The 18,107-nt window shown below is 40.9% G+C and overlaps 1 protein-coding gene across 1 annotated transcript in view; it reads left to right on the top strand.

The window, feature by feature from the left end:
• NCKAP5 (NCK associated protein 5) overlaps positions 1-17,335 on the top strand; it is a 334,186-nt gene extending 316,851 nt beyond the window's left edge. The window contains exon 19 of the mRNA XM_066553937.1: positions 15,704-17,335. Coding sequence (XP_066410034.1) covers positions 15,704-15,985 — 282 coding nt within the window. The 3' untranslated portion in view covers positions 15,986-17,335. The remainder of the gene's footprint in view (positions 1-15,703) is intronic.
• The last annotated feature ends 772 nt before the right edge of the window (positions 17,336-18,107 follow it).

The following is an 18,107-nucleotide window of genomic DNA, read 5'->3' as shown; positions in this document are numbered from 1 at the left end:
AGGGAGTGTGCCCTGTCACAGCTCTGGTGGCCTGGCTACCCCAGGTCATTTCTCAGCAGGGCTGAGTAGCTGCATTAGCAGGGTGTGGATAAGACCCCGACGCATTTGGTCCCTGCCCACACCCCTGCCCACTGCAGAGACATCCCCAGCACTCACTGGAGTGCCTTTATAGTCCATTTGCCTTTATAACTGGAGATTACATCCGGATTTCATAGGCACAGGGGCTCTTAGGTGGAAAGCAGGAAGATCCTTTAGTCTAATAAGAGCCAAAAGTACATACAGAATAAAAGGATAATTTGCTAGTGATTTCCCCGAGTGGAAAATGTTCTGGGCTGTTTTTCAGAGGTTTGACAGATGGAGCTGATGTGATTTGCAGCATGGCCCAAAGTGCACTCATGTTTCTGCCATTTGTAACCAGGCATTCTTCAGTCCCCCATCTCTGGAAATAAAGCTGCAAGTTTCATTTCTCTCACTGTGGAATAGGAATATTATAATAACACTGTGGGCCAAAATAGAATTCAGGAGTCACTAAAAGCAACAAATTATAAATATTAGTAAGCATGTGAGAGAGATAGTGTAATTGTTGTAATGATATTAGTAATAAAAGAAAAAGCTGAAAAATAGATTGTATACAATAAACATTGGATTGACTCAATCAAGATAAGAGCAGTAAGGCGCAGAGGTGTGTTCAGTGAGCTGTTTGTTTTCTGAAGCTGGAAGATATTTTGACTCCAAGAGGACCATGTGATTAGCAGAGTTAAATGAGATGAATAAGGCTGTAATATTTTTGTGAATTGTTTTTCCAGCTGAAGCTTGCCTTGCCCATCTCTAACAGTGATGTTTTGCACAAAGCACTCAAACATCACACAGAGAAGGGTGGGAAATGACTGATCTTATATGTGAGAGTTCTGTACCAAGGAGTACATGAGGAATAAGTTACACAGATGATGGTAGCAGGAACCGTGGCAATATACTGAGAATGTGTTGGCAAATTATTTCTATTTTTAAGAGGACGCTTTTTCTTTCCATATGCACATGACAATAATATCCTAATCAACGTGGTATTTTATGTCAAATATTGACAAAAAAATATTGAAATCATTTTTTTGGTGTTTATTTTTGTTTGTTCCACTAGCTGTTTTCCTTTCCCAAAAGTGATTTGCCTTTTATTGAAATGAGAAGTTATACTAGATTTTGTGCACTATGACCCATGGACTCTCAAAATCTTAAGGAAAATATTGGTATATATTTATTGCAAGTTCAAACTTTCTACTTTATAGCAGGTCCCAAAATGTAATATTTTCTCTCTTTCTATATTTTAGGCCCAATACATGAATTTCAGGCTTTTGCAGCATTCATATTAATTTAATGAAAAGTAATGTTTGTATTTGATAGGAGAAAAAACCATGGTATTGAGCAGATTTAGTAGCAAAAAGTGACACAGGGAACATTGGGAAATTCACAAGATGTAGTTACATAATTCAAATGTCTAATTATCCTTCACAAAGGCTAAAAGTGATGCAAGTTTCCATAGCACATGTCAGAGCCCTGGCAGCCTGAGCTGCTCGTCAGTCCCTCGGTGACTGAGACACAACCTGGTGGCTCTGCTCCCATTAGTGCCACCTTCTCTCAATCTCTCCATCCTTTGCCTCCTCATTAATAGAGGTCACTAAAAATTTTACCTACTGTAAAAAATTGTAGCCTGAAGAACTTCTCTTAGCTACTCCAGTGGTAATCTCAGCAAGTCAAACCCCGAGCGATTTTTATGTAAAAATTGCCAGTCAAACACTTTAAAGTGATTTTTCTGACATCCTATTATGTATGCACATATCCTATGGGTTACTGAATGCTCTGTAAAGCAAACTGTAAAACAAGGTCTCAGATGGGTTTGGGAGGATGAAGAGTAAAGCAGAAGTGGGTGGAAAAGAAGAAATTAAATATGAATAGGGTGTGTTGCTGTGGATTATAAAATTAAAATATTAAATATGCAGTAATAGTCTATGATATTTCTTCTAACAAAAAAAAAAAGTTACCAGATTGGGAAACAACACATATAATAAGACAAAAAGCAGATTTGAAATGTAAAAGATTTCCAGACAATGCCTGAAACTGAGGAGCAGAAGTAGCAGAGCAGACAGCACATGCTTGCTGGTTGCTCTTGCAAGAATTACTTTTCTCTGCATAGACTAAGAGAAGACTCTTTTATGTCCTCTATCAGTAAAAATAAAGGTCAGGGTTTCTTCAAGCTTCTCTTCTTAATGGCTGTGCCCAAATGGATATTTAGACACTTAGCTGCCCAGTTTTCAAAGGTGCTACAAATCTGTAGCTTTTGCTGATGTCTCTGACCAATTTATGTTATTGGATCCTGTGAAAATCATGGCGTTTATAGAGGTGCTTGAAAATTGGTTTCGATACTCTCCCTCTAACTGGCAGAATTTTGGTGTGTAACATCCTGCTGCTGTGGGCAATGACATGGAACATCAGCAGACATTTCCCCCAAGTTAAAAGGAAGGCCAAATACTGTGCATTTCTAATCTGGCCCTACTGTGCTCCCATTAAGATCATATCATAATGAAATTCTTCATCTTCTTAAATCCATTTTTTTATTGCATTTTCCATAACATTAGTGTATGGGCAGCTGGAAAAAGCTAAAACTTTCATTTGTATCATTTTACAGAATATTTTTACTATCACTATTATAGGAACATCATCCTATCTTTTAATGTTTCCTCCAACCACTATGGCAAGGCAGGGTACAGAGAGCTCAACATTTCTACTACAGCATTTCTACAAATAAAATCCATGGTGAAGACACGGAAGCTGTGTTATGACATCATTAGTAGCATGGTGTGGAAAACAGAGGCAGCAGAGCAAGCCAAGGACAGCAGCCACCATTTAGAAGCTGTGGGATGTGAGGGCTGGAGCCTTCCTGACTGACTGCTGAAGACTAAATTGTCTTTGGAGCTTCTGTTTGTTTGTGGCAGTTTCATCACTTGTCCTGGTGACACGAGAAGATGAAGTCTCTGGATGGGCAGGGAATTTAGGTATGAAGACATTTATCTTTTTGTCTTGTTCTACAAGGCAAATCCTGCTGGGTGTCTCCTCCCATTCCACAAAAGCTGCCTGGCTGCCCAAGTAGTGTGCTTGGGAAGAGGAAAGGGGGCTAAGGCTGATGTCACCCACAGGCGTCACACGCTCTGCTTTTAGCTCAGCGCTGTCCTTCTGTTCCTGTGAAAGTGTTGGGGAGCCCACTCTCTCTCCTCCACAGCCAAAAACTTCCATACAAAGCAGGGACTGGGATTTCAGCTATCTCGTGCCATTCCTGGCACAGATATCTGTGGGAAGCAGAACTTTTGCCTCCATATCCTGTTTCTCTGGTTGGCACGGAGTCCGGATGTCAGAGGATAGAAAAATCCAGATTTATGAATGCAGCATGATGTGGATAATTACCATTCATATTTACACAGGGGCAGAAACCACTCAGAGTCCACAGGCCCCAGGGCACAGAGCATGAAGTCAAAGATCTCCATAGGTTCCATAGGCTCTGGACAGCACAAAACCCTGGGGGTTTACCCAGGGCACTCCAATAGGAGTGAAATCATCAACAACTCCAATTAATACACCATAGCCTGCCTTGCCATGCAATTTCTAGTTCTGGTGGCACTAGAATTTGCTAAGCCAATTCTGTGAGACAGTTGGGAGTTTAACAAACGTATTTCAAATTGTATTTTGGAGAAATCTCAAGCATGGGGGGAACTGGTCATGTTCTGTTCATTGCAGCAGATGGCATCCCATTTGGTGTTTGTTAGCTTTGTTTGCAGCTCAATATTTTGTTTCTAGGGGAACTCAGTAAGTTAAATAATTTATTTCTCTAATGCATCAAGATTCTGATCCAAACTCTACTAAAGTCAGTGCAAAACATTTGATTAACTACCATGTTCAGTAGATTAAATGCCAGGTTCTGTATGTTGAAGAGTATTTCAGATGCTCCCTAGTGAGAACCTCTGTGAGGCCTCTGCCTTTTCAAAGAGAAATTTCTGCCTGCAAATAAAAAAATACTCAAATACATTCAAAAAGCTTAACAGACATGAGTGCAGGACTGTGGAGATAGGGATGATGTTCTGGCTGAATGTCCAAATTGCTAAGCCTCTCTTGCTATTAAATTCCCCATTTTTTAAATAAAGAATATAAATAATACCTTCCAGCTGCATTTGGAATTTAATCTAGCACTGTTAGCAGGCTGCTTTGAGAGCTTTGAAGGCCCCATAGCAGCACTAAGCAAATAATCATTATCACTTAATATTCTCATTAAGCATTCTTGCTCAAGATGGGATCTTGCATTACAAGGGCTAACCATAAACACATTGCTCCTCTGATGAGGAATTTTCTGGAGGTCAGAAGCAAATTCACACCCTGATCCTGCAAAGAGTTTTGCATGGGCAGAACTCTACCACCTTCAGCAGTCCTGCTGTCCATACAGAGCCCTAACCATGCCTGTGCATGGAGGAAATTTTTATTCCATTGTTATGAGTATTTGAATCCTGAATAATCTAAGATATTGAAGAAATTAACACTTAAAAGGGTTTTTTGGTATTCTAAATGCCAGCTCATTTTCAGCAACATTTTTTCAGATTATTCATTCACTAGTAGGGCCTGGCAACTGCTTTGTTCTGTATTTTCTTCCTGATTTTCTGTTTGTGTCATCTTTGGGCATTCAAAACATGAGTGTGCATTAGCTGTACAGTGTGTCTGCTTGAATTCCAGTTGTATTTTAGTCCTCCTAGTGGCCTATTATATTAACAATATTACAATCTGTGTTTAGGCATAGGAACATGTTCTGTATCACCAGTACCTCCCTGCAGTTGCAGCATTGATGCTGCAGTAACACTTCTCCATTGCTAAAGTCAATAAATCTCCTAAAGCATTTGTCCAACAGATCCAGTCATGTGGCAGCTGTCACTTCACACACTTCTCTTTTTATGCAGAAATTGCAGTGAAATCAATGCAAAAAAAAACCCTAATATTATTCCCCTGCAGGAAGCCCACTGTGGGAGCAGGAGCCTATGCTGCTGCTGCTTCACACCAAATTCCTTCTTCAGTCATACCCAACAGAGGTTTTCCCACAGCCACACAAGGGGGGTCAGAACCCACAAAACCAGGGTTCCCAAAATATCTTTTCACTGTGCCTTCTTCCTCTGAGAAAGCCTAAAGAGCCTTGCCAAAATATCACCTCACAACCTAGGAAGGGCCTTTTACAGCCCAGGTGGGCTCAGCACACAGAGTTGCCTCCCTTTCAGGTCCTGTTAGATGCTAAGCTGAGCTTTGCTGGTATCCAGGGAAGCTGGAGGTGGAAAGGCAAAGGTCTGTCCAGCACTTGTGCTCGAGTTTTCTGTCTCAAGGCTGTGCCCCTCACAGTTTCCAGCCCCTGATGGCTCCTGCCAGGTCCCAGTGGGACACACTCTGTGTGCCTGGCTGGGCCACCAAGTAGGAGAGAGCTTCTCATCACCAGAAACAGATGTACTCGTTTCTAAAAGATGAAGTAAACACATCTAAATCCATAAATTACCTAAAATTCCCCTCGGATCACAGCCAGATGATATGCATGTTAATCAAAATGGATATCACTGCTTTAATTCAGTGAGGAGGCAAGTTCAGCATTTATAAATCTCCTGGCTGTAGGAGCTTCCATCTGCAGCTGTAGCAGTGGTCATCTAGGTGCCCAGCATTGCTCTGCTTAATTGTGATTATTTCTAATCATTGTAATTCTTAATTCTCCTGATAATAGAGAAAGATGTTTGGTTTTGAGCATCCTTTAGAGTTAAAAAAGGGACTATCACCTGCCATCAGCATTTCAGACATGAATTGCCTGTTCCCTGCACGTACCCCAATGTGCATTTTGTACACACAAAGTAGGTGCTGTAAGAGTGTCAGTGGCTGGCCCCAGTGTCAGAGCAGCCACAGAAATCTGCAGGGAAGGGAGCAAAGGTCCCAGAGCCCAGTGGGCAGCTCCCTGTGGCCACGTGCATGGGAGCATTGCTGTCATCCCTTCCTCCTCAGCACCTTCAGCCCCAGGCAGGCACCTGCAGCTCCCCAGGAATCCTGGAGCTCCAGCCACAGGCCTGGGTTGGAAAAGCTGTCCTCCAGCACATCTGAAACTCAGCATTAACTTCTTCCCTTTTAAATTGCATTTTTTACCTGATTAGCTTCCAAAAGGTTTTCTAAATTCTTGATTAATTTTGGGGTTTGCTGTTTAATACAGTGTTTGGTTAACTAATTCATGTAGTTGTTTATAATTATTGCCTTGCTATAAAATCATCTTAATAGAAGGTTGGGGGGTTTTTGTTTTCTTTCCAGTAGAATAACAAGTTATTTTATTATTCAAACAAGGCTTACTTCCTGCTGTTTTCAATAAGATTTTTAATAAATATGTAAATTTAAAAATTAATTTACTGCATACGTTTGGCAGCATGATTCTTGAACTGACAAAAGTTTGATGGATTGTAAAATTATCCTCCATAAAAATCATCAGTCACAGTAAACAGAATTTATCAGCCTCTGGTAATTCTACAGCTTTTTCTTCATCTTATCTCCTGTTAGGAACTCACTTAAAATTGATTATAATATAGTATGTTTCTAGAAATGTAATTCATTTATATATTAATTAGATTTTAGGTTAATATCCCATCATGGAATAGGACATGAGCCAACAGTGTTTTCCTGTTGTTGCAGAACTGCAGTAGAGAACCCTTGATTACTGTTCCCATGTGGTTTTACCACCAGGACTAATCACTAATCAAATTCCAACCACATAAAATGGAACATCCTTCATAGCATTTATTTTCTAGCTGACTTATACTATAGGCTTTTTATTGATACAACTTGCTGTACTGAAATGAACTAAAAATTGCAAGAGAGGATTTATCCTTCTACTTTAATTTGGTTCTGCAGCCTGTGCCTGAAACTCTGTCTTGGGTTTTTGTGCGTGTTGTGCTGCTGTCCCTGAAATCCTCTGGCCTACAGCAGAGATAAATTGTTTGCATAAATTTAGAAGGTCCATATAGATGACTGTACTGTTATGTAGGATTTGTTAGCAGATGAACTTCAAGCATAGGTTTCCATCTGCAATTCATGCTTTGCTTGAATCAGTGCTGGAGCTCAGCTCAGAACATCAGCTGGAGAGGTGACAAGCACAGTCACGTAACCAGCATCATTATTTGCATCTGTCCTGTCCCACTTTCCTCTGACTACAAAGGAGCTTCTCTAGTCTCATTGCACAGTCAGAAAACAGTGTGCCTGTGGTTCAGGCTGCTACAGATTGACTGGGAAGGCAGCCTGGGCTCTGCCCCATTCCCCTGCTCCTCCAAGAGCATTTATCCCAGTGCAGCATTTATCCCAGCCCCTGACCCTCACTTAGAGAAGGTGCAGAGGAGGGCACACCTAGTGGGTTTCTTTCCTTAGTGCCTTTCAGAAGCCTGGTGTCACAGAAGGGAAAAGAAAGGGCAGTGGGTTTTAGTTAGAATCATTAGAGGTAAAACATCTCTGCTATGTAGAGTTGATTAAAATCAGTAGTGGAATGGGAAATGTCAGCTTCAGGCTCCTAAAATAAACTATGCTTTTAGACTGGGATTTAAGCAAGCTAATTCAGAATTTTTTTAATAATGAAGAAGGCCCCGTTTCCAAATTCTAAAATTTTGACCTCTGTATTCCTGGTGAGAGCTTTAGTTCTGATGTATGTGCACCGTGGACATGAAGGCTCCCTCTGCAGCAGCTGAGCCTTGTGTTCACAGAGAGGGGAACTGATGGCTCTGGAAAGATTGTTTGTCTCCTCCAAAATTTCTTTCCTCCTCAGAGGCTAAAAGTAAAAAAAGCCCCATTTGCTGTGGAACTTTGTTTAAATCACCTCCCTGAATCCTTCTGAGAGCTTGCAAGAAGGGACATTCCCTCTCCTTCCTCTGCAGGTTTTCCAGCAGAGGTTCATGCTCACTGAACTCTCCCCCAGCACAGCCCTCTCAATGCCCACCACAAGCCAGTCTTCATTGCTGGGAGAATTATCCCTACGTGGTTTTGTCATCCTGCTTGATTTCATCTTGATCCTGCCACATAACCTTGCTTCTTCAGTGGTTGCACTCAATGATCTTAAAGGTCTTTTCCAACCTAAACAGTCCTGTTATTCCATGATTCCCTTTCTACTGCTGCTGTCTTTTTACCCACAGGTCAGCTGGATGGTCACAGGTTATGAATCTAGTCCAGTGCACAAAATACAGGATTACTAGTGAGGAAAATCCCTACCCACTTGCAATTACCTTTTGCAGTACAGTATTGGAGTGCAGTTCCATTTTTCCAGTTCCAGTATTGTGGATGAATGACACAGACATTACAGGCCAGGAGCTGAGGCATCACTAGGGAGATGGGGGATAAGTGTCTTTGTAACTACCAAAATGAATTGTCTTATTCAAAAAAGCCAAAGGTGGAAGATGAAGACAGGTAAGAACACAGCTAAAACTCAGGAACAGTACTCTGAGAATGGTTCAGCCATACAGAAAAAATTACTCTGATTACTGAAAATGTCAGTGAGATTATATGTTATATGACTACAGCCCTGCATTTACTGAGTTTGAGAGGATTTTTTCTCATCAGTCAAATGGGATATAGAACCTGTATCTTTAAGAAATGCACTTGGTATTGGATTTTTTTTAAAAAACCAACAACTTCAAGCTGTACTTTTTCCCCCTCCTGGATTCAGGTCCATGTAAGTATCCCAATTAAAAAAAAAATCAATCAAACCTCTAGTCTAGGATAAAATTGTAGCCCCTTTTTTGTATAAAGCCCCTTCTTTATTGAAGCAATCAGCCATACTTTCATCAAAAAAAGGGTAACTACTTTCATTCAGTAGGACTAACCTCTATATATTTAAATTCTGTGAGGTGAAATATAGTGTGATGAAGACTGAAACAGTGAAGTTATTTAGGACTGCATAGTTCCAGTACCATTTGGTTATCACTGACAACATAACCCTTCATATAATTCTGTCAAGGAAGAATACTGACCTTCAAATGGTCAAGTTCAGTCTCTTTGTCACCAGTCTTACCTTTCAGTATGATTTTTTTTCACTGCTGTTTTTTTCAACCACTAGAAAATCAGAAAAATTTTGCTATTTAACTCCCTCTACAAGTAAAGCTAAAAGGATCTCTGAGAAGTTAAGTGAATCCTATACATCTCTTGTTCATTTTCAGTCCATCAGGTTCTAAAAACTGAGTAACAGCTTCCTTTCTCACCATGGATATTTCTTCCTTAATGCCTTGTGGTGAGCTTCTGATTGCACTAAGCACTGCTTTTAGTGGGCAGATTCCCTCTGTGAGAAGCAAAATTGGTGATTCTGCCAAAGTGAACAGAGCGAGGCTGTGCTTTGCCTTCTGGAGAAAGTCCTGGTGTTTAATTGCTTTTCTTTTTAATACATTGCCTCAACACACTTGGCTGAGCACCAGCACCATTATCACTTTCCAAGGTATTGCCACTTAGAATTGTATTTTCTTATTCCTTTTTAAATAAACTTTGTCCATGCAGAGTTGGTGCAGCCAGTGGCCATTCTGAGGCACTATGAAAAAATAACATTTTTGCCATTCAGTTTGTACTTGAACAAAGGCAAAAAAGCCTGGGAACTCAGACCTCAACACCCTGGTCTATTAAATTATGCCATAGTTCAAAGAGGGTTGGTATAAACCTAATCAGGTCAAACAGTCTTGTCATGTCAAGGAAATATTCATGTATGAGGATGGTAATCTTGGCATTACAATGCTGAATGTACTGAGTCATCTCATCATTTTATGAAAATTCTGCTTTTCAAAGCACAAGGCCCAGCTCACTAAACTAAATTCTTTTATTTCCTTTTAAACCACACAAGAATTCAAGCAATAGACAACATAAGTCTCAATTCCTCAGTTCAGGAGGGAATAGCTGTTTTGTCCAGATCTGCAGCTATGGATTATACACAGTTTGTGCTAATCAGCTGCTTTTCCTTCAAGGTAATTCACTTGCAATTCAGGATCATGAGAAGTGATACTGAAATATATTTGTAGGTTTTTATACTCTGAAATACAGTAGGTAAACTTGGATTACATAGTCATTGTTACATTACCCATAATGCCATCAGGGGATGATGCATACCAATGTATATCTGGCTTTCCTATCAGCTGCTGAACATACTAATTAACTTAAAAATGCTTCCAAGCAATGCATTTTTTTAACACAAAAAGAAGCTGGCACTTATTGTTTATCATTGAAATCTGATGTGTGTCTCTGAGAATGTCATTATCTGCTACAGCAAAATAATTTTGGGATTTTGTGCTCAAGTAGAAAAAAGAAAAATGATTCATTATTTCAGAAATTATTTTACTGTCAGTCCAGAAAATAGATGAAAGCTTCTGACAATGCACAATGGAGAGCAAGGCTTATCTTATTATTTAAAGTTATGCTTTAGAGAGAAAGAGGTTCAAACATCCCATTTTTAGCTCAGCTGTAATGCAGCAGAGGTCACGCAGTTACAGCTCTCACCTTTGTAGTTTGCTGGATGGGGCTGTGTAACTATTTTCACTGCAGAGTGTTCCCTGTTCACCTGATGTTCAGTGAGATCTGGAGATTGTTCACTTTGCACAGAGAGCCTGCATGGCATTCTGTCCTGCCTGGAGGACAGACAGCCACTGCCCAGCCCTTTTCGTGTGGCACCTTCTACTGCAAACGGCCGTGGGACACCGGAGAATTCAGTGGGAAGTTACTCCTGATGAGACCAGCACATCTCTGGCCAGAAAACTGCCCTGTATCTCCTTGCTCTACAAGAAGCTGTGAATGTATGAAAATTGTCCCCCTAAACAGGTTATGTATGAGCAGCCTATGGTGCTGCAGCAGCACATCCCACTTAGACCTCCTGTGTCGTAAATACAAAGCAGTTACAGGAGTTAGAGGATAGCTAAATTGGAAGAACTGTGAATTTAAAATAAGAATTAGTGGCTCCTGGGATCAAGTTTACCCTGAGCATATGCAGACAGAGTAACAAGCAATTTTAAAAAGTAAAATCTAGAAAATTGTTTTCCCTTGCAATAAAGTTATGAGCAATAACTAAAAAAACAAAAGGGAACATGTTTTGTATCTTCTATTAGAGATCAGATCTGAAACCAAAGACCTTGAGTTATACAATTAAGTATTGATTTTGCTGATCTATGTTTAATTCTCATAGCAATTTTGTTGGTTTTACCCAATAGTGTTTTGCAGTTATACTTCACTTGAAACAATGCCCTTCCTGCTTTTGTGTTAATCTAAAAACTAAATTGCCCAATGCATGAGTGACATAAATAAAGTTCACTTTATTCCTTTTTGTAACTGATTCTGAGCTCTTTAAAGTGCTGGTTAACTAAACTTAGACAGCTGGAAAATACATTTATCCTGCAGAATGGTTCATTTCTATTTCTGGGCTCTGGGACTCATAAGCACAGCCTGACCTCCAGATAACCAAAGCTTCTGTGTGCTACCACAGTCAAGAAATGGCCTTGCTGCTGCTCTCCTTCCTGCACACAAGTGTGGGGGCCTCTGTGCCTATGAACCAGCCCATCCTTCCCTCTCCTCCTTCCCACTACACCTGAGGAATGCTTGTGCAGCTCTTCCTGCTCCTTGATCACACAGCTCTGAAAAGGCATTCTACCCACATGTAACTCTCATTTTTACAGTTTGGAGAAAATCTAATTTGATGTATTAATGTAGGAATAACACCTATTTATAATGTATCAGTGTAACTGCAGGCTAGTTTTGTTTTCCTAATTTGCTGTGCTTGAAGTGACATGCCAGATTTTATTACATCACTAATGGGTTTTAGTTATTCCCTTTAGGATGTTGCCAGCAAGGAAACATTATTCTGATTCATGACTCATGGATTTATTTCAAAGTGATGTGGCTGGTGATGAATGTCTGTGTATGTCAGGAGGAGTTTCTCCTCTTCTGACAGCTGCTCACTGCTCTCAGGTGGTGCAAGGCTCCCCATACTGGGCAGGTAAGGAAGCTCCAGCTGTGGGGAGCTCTGCACCTATACAGTGGAGTAGAACAACAAATGCTCCCCATACCCTAAGGCCATAATGGTACAGATTTTCCATACAAAAATACATTTAGGTTAAGTAAAAGAAGCTAACCATTGATCTGATTTAGGGTGATGGGCCAGAGCTGTTACAGAGGCACTGTGAAAACTACAGATCTTGTCTGCATTGAACCTTTTTTTCCTGTTTTTTCTATTATCTGTCTCTTGGAGACCAAAATCTCTGACTACATGTTTTTGTCTTTTCCCTTAATTAATACTTAGAGAAAACATAGAGAGTCTGCACCAAATGCAACACTCACCTTGTTCACAGAACAGTCAGCAGCAAACACTTGAGGGCTGAAATGGTTTCAAGCATTACTGCTGAGAAGGATCCTGTGTGAGGGCAAGCACAGGCTGCTGGTCCATCTTGGCTCTTGTAGCAGCACTGAGCAAAATCAGGAGCCTTTCTCTGTGCTGTGGTGCCAAAACCACCTGTTCACTACACAGAAAGCCACTCATGGCTTAGAGGTTGGGTGCTCTGTGCACTCCTCAGATCTCACCCAGCCCTCCTGGGTGTAGGGCACACCCACCTCATGTTCCACTCTGCAGGAGCAGCTGCTGAGTCACTTCAGTGTGACTCTCAAATGCATTAATGAACTAATTACTTTAAAATAAACAATGCTAACATCTTTGGGTTAACCCTTGTTCTTTGTTATAGCTGTGACTCTGCTGCAGTCAATAGCAAATCTACATAAAAAACCCCAAAGTTACTATGTAACCACATACACAATTTATCAATCAAATTCTAACAATAATTGGTTTGCTTTTTCCTTTTGTTTCATCTAGCAGCTTTTGAGACTGCCATGAATAACAAGAAATTTATTCAAGGATGAATCTAAATAAACACTCTTTGGTAATTTTTTACAAGCTGTATTTATAGTAACTAGAGAAAAAAATTCTTAACTTGGATTAACATTTCTGTTCTGACACACAAGGTTAAAGAAATGACCAGTGACTTTTCAGCTCTAGGAATGTACATAATTGTTTTATTGTGAGAGAAAATGATTTGTTGATTGTGCAGATTCTTACATTAATATCTCTGCTTAAAGTTTTATTTTTGCTTATGAGTTTTCTTCTATGCATTAAAGAAAGGAAGCTTCAGGTTTTGTTTCAGAAAGATGTAACTGGGCATGAGGACACCTAAAAAGGACAACTCTTTATCCAAAAAAATACCCATAACTTATTTCTGAATTGTTTCTTGTTTTGGTAATAAATTTTGCTGCCACTGTTAGAATTAGTTTTCCCTTTAAGCCCTGCTGTATTGTAGATGTACTGTTCACTACTCAGGATCTTTTGCCAACAGGTTTCTCTGATGGGCTTCAGTTCATTTCAATTTCACTTGATTCAATGTCTTTGCTAAAATTTTTAGAGTACTTTTGCTCCCTGCAGTTTCTCTAATGTACTTTATAAAATAAATGAGAAACTAGGGTGTGATTAAAGTAGGATTGTAGCCTAGGTTGTGCTTGAAGGGTATAAAAAAACTATTGATACTGCATATATGCAGAATATACCAATGAGTTCAGTCTAGTCTGTCCTGAGGTGCAAATCCATCCTTCAGTAGCACAGCCAAAATCCTCTGATTGTGATGCCTCACCCAGACTGCTCTGTCCTGCAGATTCTCCAGGTGCCCCTCCTGCCCAGGAGATGAAATTGGCTCCATTTGAATCAATAAGAGTTTTTTATCACAGGCCTTACTGACTGCAGTATTGAGTCCTGCAGTCCCAAGTCTGTGCTAACTAGTCACATTCCATTTATCTAAAGAAAAGCTGTGAGGTGGGAAAATTAAAGACAAAGAAACATCATTTAGTCTGCCGTATAATAAAGTATTTTAGGCTTAGCACTGTGAAAAGCAGAAAGTGCTAACATGTGTTATTGATGCCATGGCTGAGAATATTCTCATCTGGCCTACAGAGAAGTGAAACAGCTTTTTCAGTATTTCAATTGAGGGCAAAGAGGATAGCATTTTAAGGTGAAATTGTGAAAAATTTCTGTTGTAGGGTCCTAAATTTGTGTTCATTCCCATTACCAAGGGTTATATTCCTCTATCTCAGAAAACATTTTAATTACAGATATTGAAGACATTAGTTTTAACTGTCATCTAAAATTAGAATCCAACACAACATTCCCTAAAACCTTTTAGACTCAAGATTAATTAATGCACCAAACAGTAAATGTTCATTTGCTAAGACTTTAGGATCTCCTGTTGCTTTGCTTAAGTTTGTTCAAAACATTTTCCAAAAATAGTAATCTAATCCATGCATTGTCATCTTATGAAATGTGACAAAATCAAAGCAAAAACAGTCATCGGACTGGCATTTCAATTTTTATCTAAGTAGCCATCAAAACAAGCAATCAAACTATGTAACAATTTGTCTTCCCCTCGCCAGAGATTTCCAAGGAGAAGCAGCACAGCGTGCACAACATTTCACTGACTTGAAGCTTGAATTCTGCAGAAAATTCTAAGGACCCTTTACAACTGCACATGTAATGACCCAGAGCATCCACACATCTGCCCAAGCTATATCTTCAGTGTGCTTAAAGTGCCATCTCATTTTCTAGCTAAACAAAAATGTTGATGCCTTGGATTTACAGTAATTTACTGATTCTGTCTTTGCCATCTGATGGGAGTACCAGAAATGAGGAATGGCTTTGCACTCTGATGGCATATCTCAGAATGCCTGAATCTTATCTGCCCAGGAGGTTATTGAATGTTGATTGTAAAATGTTAAATGCTATCCCATATATCTCTGGTAACATGATCTGTAAGAGGAGTTAGTTACTCACTCAGATTTTGAACACTCTGTATATGAACAGCAGGTCATTTTTATTGAGCTGCTCCCTACACAGCTCCCTAATGATTCCTTGGTCAGATCTCTGATTGAAAATACCAGTAGCTAACAAAGGGATACAATTACTCTGGTACAATCCTACTGTGTGTTTTTAATATAATGTGCTAATACATTGTCCAGTGTTCCCACAGAATTACACCACTTCTGTGAGAAGTCCTGACCAATATCTGATTGATTCTGGTCTGTGGGGATTGGCCCAGTTCAGTGCAATTTCCTGTCTTGTTGCCTTCTTGTCTATTAGAGAGGGTTTGGGTTTGTGGAAATCAATAGCCTTATACATGCAAAATGTGAAGCTATTCCCTAGCAAGTTTCATTTGCATCCGTAATTTATGGAAAATGCTGTTTTCTCCTCTGCGCTTTTCTTTTTTTTTTTAACTCTACTTAAACAAATACCTGTTTAAACATACCCCCCAAAGCATTCATGCAGGAGAAGATCTGAATTCCTGTGAGGATCCTGGAGATGTGTTTAACTCATGCATAGCCAGGGTCTGCTGCTTAGGACATTAATAGCACTTGAGTGTTACATAAATGGAGTTCTATTTGTCTTAGAAGAATCATTAATGTTATTCTTTATCCTAAAATGGACACTAATGTTCTATTTAATCATAACAGTTATTAAAGCATCTAACAATCTATTTCCTTTAACCCTGTGAACTTTAGAAAGATGGTAATTAATGGTGTACAATAGGATAACTCTTAAAGGAATATGCTTCCAATATTTCTCTCACTTTTACAGAAATTGAAGCTAACTGAAGAAACAAAAGAAGATTCCCAGAATAGAGTCCCTAAAATTTCCCTGGAGTCTCTCAATAAATTTAACAGCAATAATGTACTTTTACTAGAAAAAGAGAAGAACTGTCTGAACAAGGTTGAAGGACAGAAGGAAGGAAATGGAAAGAAAGAAGCAGCTTCCTTGACCAGCTCGGGTCGGCAGGATGTGGACAACTTGGAATCCCTGAGTGATTCCCTGTACGACAGCTTCTCCTCTTGTGCCAGCCAAGGCTCCAACGACGTTTAGGGACACTTCCCACAGGCTGCAGCACGGGGTGGAGCTGAAGGTGAGCGTGGAGTGAGGAGGGAGAGGAGACTTTGCTTGGCAACTCCCCCTGGAGCTCGCTGTGCTCACCTCAGGGTGTTCTGAGCTCCCACCACACAGCAATAAGACAGGGCAGCATCACAGTGGTGCAGGGGACTCAACACACCCAACACAACGAATACACAGAATAAAGTCTTAATTTTGCACTTTTGTGAATATTTGTACAGTTGTAAATACCTTGGGAAAATATATTTGTAGGGATACACGACAGCAATAAATATTAAATTGGTGCTATGCTCCTGTAATGGCAGATTACTAACTTAAAGATATTGGTGTGAATATTAACAAGAAAAGCTGGTAGATTTTTTTAAAAAGAGTTATAATTGTCCTAGTCTTAAAACTGTATGTAGAAACACTGCATTACCATAAACTTGAGCCTACCAGATTGTCTTTAATAACTCTCGTGGACTCCCTTTTAGAAAACATATTTTATTTTTTCCTCTTAGTGCAATTCCATACAGGTATTCTAGGGAAACATGCACTTCAGTTATTACAACTTCACAACAGGTGTCTTATTTCAGAAGGGTTTTGACTTTTGACATGGCAAGAAAATGAATAGATTAAAAGGCCTGATACTGCTGGCATTGGCTTCATCAGTCATGCACATAACTGTTTGAAGGATCAGGGTCAAAGCAATTCACTGCTGACACAAACAGGAGTCCTGTAGGGAAGAGAACCACATAAACCACCCTTGACTTCTGACTGCAACGTGGCTTCTCAACTTCCACCTCCTCTGTACTGTACTCATTTCCCATCAAATTAAAAATGTACCATGCTGTGTTGTCTTTTCTAGTCTCTGTTTGGTCTTAAGTAAATACTGAACACTAAAATTATTTTTTAAAAAACAAAACAACTCCTGTTTGTGACACATTAAGATGTTGGTGCTAACCAGTACTAGTTCAAACATATCTTGGAGCAGGGGGATGGGGCTGTATGGGGCTGTATTGGGTGTTCTTGTTTTTTTTCTACAAAGGTTGTTTATATGTAAGGGAGAGTCTATTTCAAAGGTTCTGTGTATTTTTTCTAGATGTGAAGTATTTATAACTGCTTTTTGTACAGCAATTGTAAACTAGATATATTTGGAGTATTTCTAGACTCTACAGTTTCTTTAGCACATGCTTGTTAATCTTTGAAATATTGTATGATCAGTGTTACTATTTTGTGCAATTTGTTATATTTTAATTCATTTCTGCCGTATACTTGCATCGTCTTTTTCAACTTTTAAGAGATTTTCATTGAAACATCTTTGGTAAATAAAACTTCTCTTGCCTACCAGTGCCTGCTGAGGGGTTTTGGGAAGGGGGATGCTGTGACAGCTTGGGCTGGGGTCAGGGGGTACCCACCGAGGCGCCCCCGCTGCGGGACAGCGCACACGGGCGGGCAGTGCTGGGAGAATTCGTGACACGGGGCTGTTAAACAGCGATTTCAGCTTCATTAACTCTTCCTTGGAGCAGAGCTGTGAAACGATCACTGGGAAATAATCCGGAGAGGAGGCGATGCACTGAGACGGTCCCAGGGGGGACGATGTGGGGGCAGCACCCCGGGCTGCCCCTGCCCTTCCCTCCCCACGGGCCCTGCCCAGCCCCATCCCATCCCATCCCATCCCATCCCATCCCATCCCATCCCATCCCATCCCATCCCATCCCATCCCATCCCATCCCATCCCATCCCCAGCTCCTGCCGCCGCATCCCGCCTCCCCCGCCTCCGGGCCATCCCGCCGTGTGTCCGCGCAGGCTGCAGGCTCTGGCCGCCGCTCCGGCGCCCTTTCCCCCCCGTTTTGTTACGCTGGAATTCCCTTTTAGGGGCTGGCAGGAGGGAATGGCGGGGCCGCGGGTGCGGCGGGGTGTCCATTGGAGGGGGCCCGGCCCGTCGCTCCCCGCGGACGCGCTCCGGCTGCCACCTGTGGGCTCGGCCGGGCGGGGACACGCAGGGACCGGGGTGCCACGGCGCGGGCTCTGTGCCCGAGTCGAGGAGCAGGGCGGGGATGCGATGTGCTGTGATGCGATGCGATGAGCAGCCCCGGCGGGCAGAGGGTCGCGGCAG

This window comes from Molothrus aeneus, chromosome 7 (genome assembly GCF_037042795.1).
Source record: "Molothrus aeneus isolate 106 chromosome 7, BPBGC_Maene_1.0, whole genome shotgun sequence".
Taxonomy (NCBI): Eukaryota; Metazoa; Chordata; class Aves; order Passeriformes; family Icteridae; genus Molothrus; species Molothrus aeneus.
This window is presented reverse-complemented; position numbering and strand designations above follow the sequence as displayed.